This window comes from Vicia villosa, linkage group LG1 (genome assembly GCF_029867415.1).
Source record: "Vicia villosa cultivar HV-30 ecotype Madison, WI linkage group LG1, Vvil1.0, whole genome shotgun sequence".
NCBI lineage: Eukaryota > Viridiplantae > Streptophyta > Magnoliopsida > Fabales > Fabaceae > Vicia > Vicia villosa.
The window spans coordinates 46,912,438-46,925,844 of NC_081180.1; the positions used below are offsets into that span (position 1 = coordinate 46,912,438).

At 33.4% G+C, this 13,407-nt stretch overlaps 1 protein-coding gene and 1 long non-coding RNA gene across 3 annotated transcripts; both read left to right on the forward strand.

Annotated features, from left to right (window-relative positions):
- The first annotated feature begins 5,174 nt into the window (after positions 1 to 5,174).
- On the forward strand, positions 5,175 to 6,749 carry LOC131605470 (uncharacterized). 2 transcript variants are annotated; one of them, XM_058877827.1, is made up of 3 exons: positions 5,175 to 5,506; positions 5,995 to 6,347; positions 6,442 to 6,749. In XM_058877827.1, exons 2-3 carry the CDS (start codon positions 6,000 to 6,002, stop codon positions 6,541 to 6,543), a joined length of 450 nt encoding a protein of 149 aa, XP_058733810.1. In that variant the 5' UTR covers positions 5,175 to 5,506; positions 5,995 to 5,999; the 3' UTR covers positions 6,544 to 6,749. The 2 variants fall into 2 exon arrangements, with proteins under 2 accessions (XP_058733810.1, XP_058733804.1); XM_058877821.1 differs by lacking the exon at positions 5,175 to 5,506 and having other exon boundaries at positions 5,877 to 6,347.
- A 1,015-nt stretch (positions 6,750 to 7,764) lies between these two features.
- LOC131605482 (uncharacterized) lies at positions 7,765 to 8,344 on the forward strand. The gene is made up of 3 exons (XR_009284680.1): positions 7,765 to 7,831; positions 7,904 to 8,190; positions 8,294 to 8,344. It is a non-coding gene; the product is annotated as an uncharacterized LOC131605482 (long non-coding RNA).
- The last annotated feature ends 5,063 nt before the right edge of the window (positions 8,345 to 13,407 follow it).

Below are 13,407 nucleotides of genomic sequence, written 5' to 3' on the forward strand. Positions count from 1 at the left end.
TAATTGAAGTTTGTTAAAAAATTGAAAGAAAATAGTGATAAAAAAAATGTTTTGGCCCCCATGAGTGTTGAACTCGCGCCCTCTCTCTCACAACTCAAAAACTTAACCAACCAGACCACGCGCGTGGTCTGTTAATCACTTGCAATGAATTACATATATTTTGAATCAAGTTCCTAAGTTCAGTTTCAAAATTTGGCGCCAAGAACACAACCCCCAAATTGAATTTGAAAATTCTGAAAACTGAATTGTTTGGATCAAGTGAATAGCCTAACTTGCTCGATTTTCCATAAGGAACACAATGGTATCATTTAATTGCATTTATTTTAACTCTAAGGCTATCAATTTTCTGATGAACACGAAGAACCCTAATTCTGAGTTTCAATCTGAAATCGTGTGTAGTTGATGAATCATGAAATTGATTGAGGGCTATTGATCAGTGATAGTGCAGAAACAAGATGGCATGTTCATTTTTCATTTATGATGCATGTATGATGGAGTTTGAAGTTCATGAGCACTTACCTCAAAAACGGCCAAACTGGAAATTGAAATCGTGCCTGGAGGTGTTACAGATGCTTTGTATCAATCTGGATAGCTTCAATGGACCTTATGTGATGTGTTTGAATGCCTGGAATGAACTGGAAACCTCTTGATCACCTTGTGGTACCCGAACTGCAGTTTAGCTCAAGTGAGGATCAAGCTAGTTGATTTTGATGTTTCAGATCATGTATGATGGTTGGAACAGTTCATGTGAAGTATATGGAGTGTGTTTAGATGATTAACTTGGACAGATATGGCCTGGTATGAGAATTGATATGTTAAGGCTCATTTTATGCAAATATGGTGGTTGAAGAGTGATTCTGAGATTTAGGGTGTTTTGGGGTGTATGGATGGATCAAACACATCCCATATGATGTTTGTGGTTTGTGGGAAGCATCACTTTGGTCAGAACTTGCAAGAGATGGAGGTTGAGTTTTCTACCTCACTTTGAAACACATGACTTGTAATTCAAGAAAGAAGAGAGAAAACCTATAATTGTGAGGTTTTGGTGTCAATTGAAGAGTGGAAATGACCTCTATTTATAGGCCAAGAGTTCTGAACTCAGACCTTTGCAAGTTGCTTCAAAGTTTGATGATTTGGCTTAAGGGATAGAAAGGAATCTTTTACATTAATGCAAAATGGTTAAAGTGACCAAACCATGGTTAAAACTCTAAGCTTCTTATCTCTTTCCATTCTGATCTCAAATCAGAAAAATATCATTCAATCATTGCTTCTATGCATCATTACTTGGATCATTTGGCAAATTGGTTCATAACTTTGCAAAAATGGCTTGAAATTTCAAGTGAAAAGTTCACTAATGGCAAAATTCAAAACCATAGCTACACTCCATATTTTTTCATGCTCTTGGACATTTTAGAAAGCTCATGTTACACACTTCAAAACCCTAGTTGAAAGTTTCTTCAAGACATTTAAGGAAATGGGTGAAAAAGATCCATGAACTTTGGAGAAAATGAAGTTTTAAGTGAAGTTTTCAAAAAGTACCAACTTTGAAGCACCATATCTCTTAAATGGTTGATCTTATGGAAAAAATTTATATGTGTCAAAGTTGTTTATTGGATCAAAATCTACAACTTTCATGTTGGAAGTTTTTTTCAGTTTGTAGGTGAAATTTTGAGAAATTCCCTTTCAAAGTTTGGAAAAAACCATGAAAAAACACTTAGAAATTTTTCTAAGTATGGAAAGTCAAACTTTGACTTTTTGATTCTTGATTGATTTTCTTGATTTTTCTTGATCAAATGACTTCTCATATCATATATTGATGATTTAAAACTTCAAAAGTCATGGTTGACCAAAATTCCCCAAAAGTCAATGGTGATCTTGTACAGTTGACTTTTTCAGACGAATCGCGTTTCTGGAGATTTCAAATGAAACATGCTATCCTCATCAAATGAATAGTATGAATGGATCACATTGAAGCATTAGAGGATATTGAGCCATGGTTTGATTTGTGACACCATGTCCTGATTAAAAAGTCAGTTATTCAGTGAATTAGGTCAAAAACCCTAATTGTCGACCAGATGAAATTGATGACTGTGGATCTTGAATTGAGATGTAATTTCCATGGGATATTGTCATAGGGATTATTTGAGGATGATTGAAACCTTTGATTGACTTCCTGGGGATTTTTAGGGTTTCCCAAATGTGATCCCTGATTTCAGTCCCTGATAGTTCAAAACCCTGATCTGAGGATTTGTCTGATCAATCTTTGTGTAGGAGATGTTCTGAGCCAATGGATTAGGTCAAAGTGATGTACTTGGGGTCTTGATATCATGTCCCAAGTCATTATGTCAAATCCTGAGCTAAAGTCAGGGGTATGCTATCTTCAGTCAAAACCCTAATCCAGTCGATTCAGAGCCTTTGAGCTTGTTGAGATGAATCTCTGAGGACCAAATGTTGATTGTTGATGAAGATGATTCATTTGAAATGAAGGGAGAACAAAACCCTAATTGATTATTACTTGTACTGATGAGTGATTTCCTGATTAAATCCTGCTGAGTCACAAGTAGCAAACACAAGCTATGCAATTTGTTAGAGATGCAAATGATGCATATGCAGATGATATGAGGTGGTATCTTAGGTCAAAAATTGGGGTATGACAGTTGGTAAGCGATGCAGAGAAACCGTTGTATGATGGTTGTACAAAATTCACAAGATTGTCTGCGGTGTTAAAGTTGTACAACTTAAAGGCGGACAACGGATGGTCGGATAAAAGTTTCACAGAGTTATTAGCCCTTATGAAAGATATGCTACCAGAGGATAATGTTCTTCCCAATCGAACGTATGAGGCCAAAAAGATGTTGTCCTCTATTGGCATGAGCTATGATAAGATACATGCATGTCCAAACGATTGCGTTTTGTTTCGAAACGAGTATGCAGCGTTGAATGAGTGTCCTAAATGTGGTGCCCCTCGATATAAGAAAAAGTTGTCTCCTGCTAAAGTCTTATGGTATTTTCCTATAATTCCGAGATTTAGACGCATGTATCGTAGTGAGACCGATTCAAGACACTTGACTTGGCATGCAGATGAAAGAATTATTGATGGAAAGTTGCGACATCCGGCAGACTCACCACAATGGATGAAAGTTGATACTGAATATCCTGAATTTGGAAAAGAAGCAAGAAACCTTCGGTTGTCATTGTCTACTGATGGAATGAACCCGCATGGTATTCAAAGTATCTCGCATAGCACATGGCCTGTGATTCTTATGATTTATAACCTACCTCCGTGGCTATGTATGAAGCGTAAGTACATGATGTTATCTATGCTAATTTCTGGGCCTAAACAACCAGGGAATGACATAGACGTATACTTGGCACCCTTAATCGAAGATTTAAAGTTTTTGTGGGAGAACGGTGTGGAGGTTTACGATGGGTATAGGAAGGAAAGTTTCAACTTGAGGGCGATGTTGTTTGGAACAATTAATGATTTTCCAGCATACGGAAATCTATCCGGGTACAGCAATAAAGGTCAAAAGGCGTGTCCTGTTTGTGAAGACGAAACCGATACGACACGATTGGATCTTTGTCAGAAGAATGTCTTTCTCGGCCATCGTAGATTCTTAAATCCTAATCATCACTACCGTGGGTGGAGAAAAGCATTCAATGGAAAGGCCGAACATCGTACAGCCCCGCCCTTTTTGTCAGGTGATCAAATTTTTGAAAAGGTGAAAGATCTGAGCACTCAGTTTGGCAAGCCTTTTGCACATTCACTTGTCAAGGGTGGGTGGAAGAAGAAGTCAATTTTTTTTGAACTTCCATATTGGAAGTCGTTGTACGTAAGACATTTCCTGGATGTTATGCATATTGAAAAAAATGTATTTGACAGCGTTATAGGTACGCTACTCAATATACAAGGAAAGTCTAAGGATGGTGTTAACATAAGGAATGACATGGTAAACATGGGGATGAGAACTGAATTGGGGCCCGTGACGAAAGGAAGACGAACATATCTGCCACCTGCTGTTTACACTCTATCTAGAAAGGAGAAGAAAACATTGTGTAAGTTCCTCAGTGAAGTTAAAGTTCCAGAAGGCTACTCTTCAGATATTAGAAGACTTGTGTCCATGAAAGACCTCAAGTTAAAGAGTTTGAAGACGCATGATTGCCATGTTATAATGGAACATTTTTTACCGATAGGTATACGTTCTATTCTACCAGAAAAAGTAAGAAGCGCAATAACTAAGCTGTGTTTCCTCTTCAGGTCTATTTGCAGTAAGGTGGTCGATCCCGCGATCTTACCAACATTGCAAAAAGAGATAGTTGTTACTTTATGTGATCTTGAAATGTATTTTCCTCCCTCGTTTTTTGACATAATGGTTCATCTAGTCGTTCATCTTGTGAAAGAGACACAACTGTGCGGACCAGCTTATATGAGATGGATGTACCCTGCTGAACGTTATATGAAAATATTAAAAGGGTACGTGAAAAACAGAAGTCGACCGGAGGGTTGTATTGCCGAGCGATACGTTGTTGAAGAAGCGGTTGAGTTTTGTACTGAATATCTGTCAAATGTTCAATCAATTGGACTCCCCAAATCTCATATTGTCGGAAAAAAAGAAGGAAAAAGGCTAATTGGAAATAAAGTTGTGACAGTATCAATGGTCGAACGGGATCAAGTGCACTTGTATGTTCTGTACAATGAGATTGAGGTTGAGCCATTTGTTGAAATGCACAAGGTTGTTCTCCGAGATTTAAATACAAATAGAAATGAGAACTGGATAGTACGAGAGCACAATCGAAGTTTCATACCGTGGTTTAGGGATCATATTTATTCAAAGTATCGTTCAGATCCTGCTTCAATAACAGAAAGGTTGAGATGTTTAGCCTATGGTCCAAGTGTAATTGTGCTTTCTTATAGCGCATACGCAATTAATGGATACACATTTTATACCAAAGAACAGGATGATAAAAGTACTATGCAAAATAGTGGTGTTACCTTGGTAGCTGAAGCAATGCACATATCAAGTGCGAATGACTTAAATCCGAAATTTGCAAATTTGTCATATTTTGGGGTTATCGAGCGCATTTTGGTGTTTGATTACGCGAAGTTTCAGATTCCTGTATTTGGTTGCAAGTGGGTTGAAAATAATAGTGGCATACGAATGGATAAGTCAGGATTTTTGCAAGTGGATCTCAATAGGGTAGGGTACAAAGATGAGCCTTTCATTCTAGCCTCTCAAGCTAAACAAGTGTTCTATGTCAATGATCCGACAAGTACGAAATGGTCTATAGTGCTTTTATCTAACAAAATAGTTGATGAAAAGATTGAAGATCAATGTGATATTGGTGTTGGCATTGAATCTTGTACAAGAAACGATCAAAATGAGAATGAATCTTGTACTAGAAATGATCATAATGAGGGTATTTGGATCAATCCAACCGTCCGCATTGTTAAGAGACGCGTAGTACACAATCCTACCAAGAAAAGAAAGAGACGTTAGTGATAAAGGTAATAGTATACATAGTCCGACTAATTTGCTTTGTTCAATTTGTACCGATTGTTTTATTCAATAGTATAGTACTTATTCAATTTTGGTGCATATTCTCGTTTTGTACATAACTTTTGAACCATGTATCCGTTTGTTGACTTCTTTACATGTAACTATACTATTTTGACGATTCCGGAGCTGCTCATGCACTTATCTTTACATTTCGGGACTGTTTTTTTTATCGGTTTTGCTTCTGCCCGTAATCAAAAGTCGGGCTTAGGGTCTGAATTTCGGAAAACCGACTTTGTTTTTGAGTCCGTGGGGACGTTTTACCATAGCCATGTAAATTTCGTTCAATTCCGACAACTTTCTTTTTTGACGCTTATTTTGATTTGTACCGATTTCGTTTCCGATTTACTTGTACATGCATGGTTTGACTTCCATTTGACTTGTATAGATTGTTATCTTATTAATAGTGTACTAATGTGCTTTAGTTTGTTTGATACAGGTTCAATGGCTCCGGATAGAGATGCTCCACCTGAAAACTCACAAGAAAACTCAAAAGAAAGAGATGCTCAAGAAAGAGATGCTCCGGATACAAATGCTCCACCTGATACTGAAGCAAAAGAAGTTGCACGAGGCATCACCATTATGAAGGGAATCATTCGACATAGAGACCAAGGATTAGTATACCGATTGGAATGGAATTCTGAAAAACAAGCAATTGGTCCTAATTCTGCAAAGTTGACAAGTTATATTGGTACACTTGTTCGTATGCATATTCCGGTCTCCGTAGCTAAATGGAATCTGAAAAGTTTAGAGTTGGATGCGAAAAAAAAAGCGATTTGGGACGAGCTTCAGGTATATATCATATATGGTTAATTGTTGTTATTATCTTGACGATAAATTGTTTAAATTACTTATACTAACACACTATGCGTATGTTTTTTTGCAGAGGACTTTTGAGATACCAGATGATCGTAGACGCTACATACTTGGTTTGGCCGGCAAAAGATATAGAGGGTGGAAAGCTTTTTTTGACAAACACTTATCTTAAGGATAAAGATGGAAACTTTCTTGAAGAGGCACCGGGACGGCCAAAAAAGTATGAGATCTTCATTGATGAAAAAGATTGGGCTGAGTTTGTAAAGCAAAGAGATGAAGATTTTCGGAGAAGGAGTGCCACGAATAGTGCGAGAGCATCCAAACCCGCATATCCATACAAAAAAGGGCGTTTGGGATATGCACGCTTGGAGGATAAAATTGTAAGTAAATAGAAATGCGTTTTAATTAATTGTCTAAATGTGTTTTATTTGACGATTTTATCATTTGTGTCAATGCATAGTAAGAGGAGACTAAAAGTGAGGAAACCTCACTTCCTGAACATGTGTTGTGGAGGGAAGCTCGTGTGGGCAAGAATCAAGCTGTCGATCCTGAAGTTCAGAGAGTTTTTACTGAATGTGTAAGTATAATACTGTGTCTTTAATTAAATCAAAATTTTTTTAATATATAAATGATTTTTTAATGTAAATGAATTACAGGAGACCTTGTCGCAATCGGCATCCACCGGTGAGGGGAGCGTACTTAGTAGAGCACTAGATGCTCCTGAGTATCCCGGTCGGGTGAGGGGTAAGGGTCATGGTGTGACTCCAACCTCTTTTTACAAGAGTCCTAGGAGAAGATCAAATCTTACCAATGAAGAAGTGTTGCAAAAATTGGCGGAATTGCAAGCACAAGTCTCTGAATTGCAAAGAGATAAAGATATGTATATGAGAGATAAGTGCAACACTTCATCGGTGAAAGAAACTAGTGATAAGGCTAGTATCAACTATCAAAGGAAATTTCCCGAGGTAATTATAATTTTTTTTCCTTACAAACTGTTCTATTTTATTAATGATAATGACTTTATATTTACTATTGGTTTAGGGCATTTCATCTTGCCAACTATACTTATCGTCACCGAATTATCGACTAGTTGGCAAGGGAAAAGTGCACAACACTTTGGGAGATTTACTTCACCATAGACCGCTCCCGGATGGACACCTGAAAGTATCGGTGGATGTTGTATTAGATAATGATGCGATGCTACCGGTACCTGACATGGTCTCAGAGACGACATTGCTGCGAGATGCAATAGGATCATTTGTTGCATGACCCTCGGAGCTCATTACCATTAGTGATGAGGTATATTGAAAACGATTATGAATCATTTAGTTTTCGAATGTCAATTCTAAACTGTTTATTAATTATTTTTTACATTTTAATTTTAGACTGCTCCTATAAAACCCGCAATTAAGGGTAAAGGGATTTTACAGGAGGAGGAGTCTGTTGCATCACTAAAAGAGGTACATTTAAAGTGTTAATATATAATCTGAATCTAAATCTGCATGATTTTACCTAACTTATATGATTTTTAGGCATCCCCTCGGGAGTCACAACAAGTGACGCAGCAGGTTCGTAGCGTACCACCCACTGGTCCTCCGAAGCAAGCGGCAAAAAAAGGCGGTGCTTTTGTGCCTCGATACCGGTCGACACTCGCAACAATGGTTGATATGTCCGATTTGAAGGATGGTGCTTTACGTGAAATCAATATGGATGAAAGTGTCTTCGGTATTGAATTCAAGTCACATATTACAATTGATGACTTGGAAGAGATTTTTAGGCATGATCAACTAGGCGTCGGTAATATGCACTCATACATCCGGTAATATTCACTCATCCGATATATTATTTAATTAGTCCCACAATATAATTTATTTACACATTTCAATGAAAATAATCTAATGTTTATTATGTTTTTATTTAAGGTTGTTGTATGACAGAGTGTTGCGCGGGACTGCATTGTCTAACAAATTCCGTTTCGTGTCTTCCGCCCATTGCAGCGGAATGACAATTGCTTCGGAACCGGAATCAGTTAGACAGTACTTAGTCGATAGATTCATGTCCACCGGCAATACAGAAAGTCTGCATCTTTGGGCGTATAATACCCGACCACTAGGGTTAGTTTCTCATTCTTGGTACATCTAATCTCTGTTTCTTTTGTGTATAGCAAAATTTTCATATAACCTATTGTTTTAATTTATAGAGCACACTGGTTGCTGCTTGCCATCAACCCTATAAGAGAAGTCGTGTATTATCTGAATTCGGTAAATGGTGAATGGACCAATTATCCGGCTATGAAGGACATCGTTGATTTGTAAGTGAGATCGTTCTAAATATATATTCGTGTATATATATATATATTTACTTATTTGTGAGATTGATCTAAACATATGCTTTTATATATTTGTTAATTAGATCAATACAAGTGTTCCGAAGTCAACGGGACGCACAGGTATCCCGGACTAAATCAAACAACATTACATGGATCCAAGTGCAGGTACATTATTTTTCACAATTTTGCTTATAACATTTAATCTACTTGATAAAACAAGACAACTATAGAATCTTATTTGTTTTTCTATGTAGTGTCCGCAACAGCGAAACAGTTACGATTGCGGATACTTTGTTTTGAGGTATATGAAAGAAATCCTTCAGGCGAATCAATTAGAGATTCCGCTCACGGTATGAATTTATAACTTAAGATAATTTCATATAATTTATTACATTTAACTAAATATATCATTCATATTATGTTTTTGTTTTGTAGTACCTTGACGAATTCCGTGCTGCTGCGTACCCGAAGCTTAAGTTGGAAGAAATCAAAGAAGATTTGTGTCAATTTTATATTAAGCAATTTTTCATGTAGGATTTGTGTCGATTTGAACTATAATATTATTGATGTTGTAATGATGTATATATATATATATATATATATATATATATATATATATATAATTTTGGATATTATAATAGTATATATATATATTGTCTTACTGATGGCTGAAATAATATCGTCGAAAATATATTACAGGTCGAAAATATTACAGGTTGAAAACATATTACAGGTCGAAAATATTACAGGTCGATCTGGGAGGCTGAAATTATAGGCTGCACTTTAAAATATCTCATTTAGCAACGACAGCGCTTTTAAAAAGCGCTCTTAAAGGTCCCCCTACTAAAGCGCTTTTTTACAAAAAGCGCTGCCAAAGATCAAATAAAAAGAAAAAAAAATCAACCTACCAAAGCGCTTTTGGAAAAGCGCTCTAGTAGGGGGGGCTACCAGAGCGCTTTTTCCAGAAAAAGCGCTCTTGTAGGGGGGTCTACCAGAGCGCTTTTTCTGGAAAAAGCGCTCTTATAGGGGGATCTACCAGAGCGCTTTTAAAAGCGCTTTCGTAGCCTACGCCAGCGCTGGCTTTGGCAGCGCTTTAAAGCGCTGTTAAAGGCCAAAAAAAGCGCTTTTAAAGCCCTTCCGTGTTGTAGTGGAACTCAAAAATCTTAGATTAAAAATATTAATGCCTTATACTTGAAATGAAGAAAAAAATATTTAAAAAATATAATAATAATAATAATTATATTATATTAGAAATATTAGATATTCATAAAAAATAAACTATACATTAATCTTGTCATAAATTTCACACCAACACCGATGATACGTAATGTTAAATCGCATTAATATATAATTTAACATTAACTTGTTTCAAAATATAAAAAATTGCAATATATTTGTGATGAAAACATAACTAAAGTGACCATTTTCAATAAAATAAGGGTAAGGAAACACAATTAAAATGGCCTATTTCTTCTCTTCGGAAAAATGACCTATTTTTTAGATTAAAAACATATATGAAATGAAATGATTATAATTATTTAATATTGCATTGAAAAGATGCTGAAAATGAATTAATTAAATCTATATCATTAATGATAAAATTTGAAAAAAAATAAATTTAAACATTATAGAGATATTTATGCTTCATACTGAAATCTTTTATTCAAGCATAAATCATAAAAATTTATATAAGAGACATTGTAGAAAATTCAATTTTTTTATTGATATAAACACTTACACCGTATATTATATTCTACGTATATTCCATACATCACAATTTGTATATTACAATGAAAACCAATTATTTATTGAGTTACCACCAATTATTTGTGTTGCTTTTCTTAGTTTGTATTCTCCTATAGAGCCTTTGTTTCCCAGCTCATGAAAAATCAAAAAAACATACCTCATATTTGTTTTTTTTAAATAAATAAAAATAGTAAAAAAATTAAAAACTAATAAATATCAGAACAATTTTCCCATTTATTTATTTGAAAACATATGGGGAAGTAGAATAGGATTTTAAGAAATATAAAATTGAGAATTAATTAGCCCGATCTTAATCCTAAGTAAGTATTACAATAGTATGGCAAGTGAATGAAAAGTTTTATTTTGAACTTAATAGCATATACATGCCTAATAAATACTATCTATTTTATTCGATTTGGGAAAAACATTTGGGATAAATGATGGTTAAAGAAAATATAAAAGTATTTCAAAGATTCAAACCAATTATTTGGGACTATCATAAATGATGGTTAAAGAAAATATTAAAATATTCTAATGATTCAAATCAATTTAAATTAAGAAAATTAATGCTACAATAATTAGTAATTTTGCAATATTAATTATTATTAATATATATTAATCACATGAAATTACATTTTTTTTATAAAAATAAACACTAAAATATAAGAATAAACAAAACTACATATTTTCATTGACACAATACACACTCCAAAACAAATAAAAAATAGTAAAAAAATATCCTATACCTACATATTTTTACAAACATAGTACAATTTTTTTTTACAATTCAATTTGAGACATCTAATGAAATATATTACGTTTAGGGGCATGCAAATCTCTCTTAAAATTGATTTCATTAAGGTAATAAAGTATTTTTTGTGGTAGTTAATTTTTATATATTAAAATAGACGTAATATTTAACCAATTTTTAAACACAATATATTTTAAAATTATTATATGTTTAATTTCCCAATTTTCAAGGGAAATTAAATACTGCTTTTGACATGTTTTCCATTTTACCAATACAACATCTTTGTCTTCCCAATGCAACTAAATGACTCATTCCTTGCTTTAAATTGAAGAAAATAAATAAGTACCACTTTTTTCACTTTCTATTAATTGTTTCATTATTGTTTTTTTTTTGTCTATAGTGTTTTTCACTGACTGCTGTGTTTTGTTAATACTCTCCATCTTCAAACAATTTTAAATTACATAAAGATTTTATACCGTAATATCATATAAATTTGTGCAACTTTTATAGGTGTCTCTATTTGTAAAAAAATTGAAGAAAAAAAATAAACTTTTAATTTTACTATCAATTCTTTAATATTAAATTAGATTAACAATTTTTTTATTAACTATTAGGACTTACCCTAATTATTAGTTAACCTTTTTTTAATTATTATTAATTCTAAATAATTGCATCCTATTTAATTAACATATTTTATTTAATTTTCATTGAGCCATTGATTTTCCCCATAAACGCTTTCACGCATGAGGGAGATTTTTTTTGTCAATGCTTCTTCTCATTATCATTCTGCCTCAAAAATTGTAAAGTCTCAATATTTTTTCAATGCACATAAGTCTTTAATTTTATATGTTTTGAATTCTACTGTTATTTCCAATCATTACTATGTTAATAAGGAAATTAACATCCACTAAATTTATAAAAAAAAAATCGAAAAATGGTTAACCAACAAATTATATTGATTTAATTTCAAGTTTTAATATATTGATTTAATTTAATTTCTTTCAATAAGTGCATTAATTGTTTTTAATCTATATTGATTTATTTTTATGTTTATGATTCTACTATTATCTACTATTTTAATTAAAAAAATAAAATTGACTTCACTATTACTTCCTTACACGTTTTTTTATGACTTTTACTTTGGAAAATAGTTAACCAAAAAAATAATTTATTTCTTCTATTACAAATGCAAAAACTCTCCCTTACCAATGCAAATGCATCACTCAAAATATTAACTCTTGCTTTAATGTCTAAAAATCTGACAAAGTTAAAAAAGATTCAAAAACTAAAATCATCATTACATTTATGGCATGATTAATAGTCTGATTTATTTTTATTTTATTGTTTACAATACATACTAATAGCAGCCTATAGTAATAGCTAAAAGCCATAAAAAGAAAACTTACAAAACAAACAATTATGTAATCTCAAACAACATAAAACATCATAAAAAGAAAACCTTAATTACTTTTTCATGTTTTAAAACGAAGAAATAGTGTTGCTTATTTATTTTGATTTTTTGGAATGTAGAGAAATCAGTTGCGAATGAGTAAAGATGATTAAATGATTTCAATCAGGGAATACGTAAAGATGGTTAAATGATTCCAATCAGCATATCTCTATTTTCCATCTTAAAAGATCACATTAAATGTAATTATGACAACAATGTTTAGGAAGTAATGAGGAAATTCTAATATCAAAATGACAATTATAATCCTGAAATATCCTGACAATTATAACACTTCCTTGGTGTTTTCATTTCATCATGACATGAAATCACACATAAATTGATACATGTAAATTAAATTATAATTAAATCACTAGTTTAAAAAATTAAAATAATAAGATAAAAGGTTCAAAACAAAAGAAAACCAAATGGATAATTTGGTAAAAGTAAAATAAATGGGTCAAAACAATGGATAATTTGATTAGCAATATCTTCATCAATCTTTTTCTTTGGTAAAAATTATTTATTTAGAATCACTTTTTTTCTCAAAACGAAAAACCCATTTGTTCTTCTTTATCTGCTTTAGATGGAAGAACGTCCACCGCAACAAAAGCTTACCGCTTCATCCTAATGGAAATCACTGCAGTGGGAGAGTTTACTGTAGCGGCGATGCGATGAAGGTGGATGTGTGATGACGTTGTGGATGGGTCTCTTGTTGTTCGTTCAAGAGATAGGGAGGTTGGTTGTGATGAATAAAAACAAC

Bases quoted from the DNA above. Each gene is read 5' to 3' on its own strand.
- LOC131605470 (XM_058877821.1), top strand. From the start codon at position 5,970: ATGTGCTTTAGTTTGTTTGATACAGGTTCAATGGCTCCGGATAGAGAT. The intron at 6,348-6,441 runs GTATATATCATA...GTTTTTTTGCAG, and splicing joins CGATTTGGGACGAGCTTCAG to AGGACTTTTGAGATACCAGA.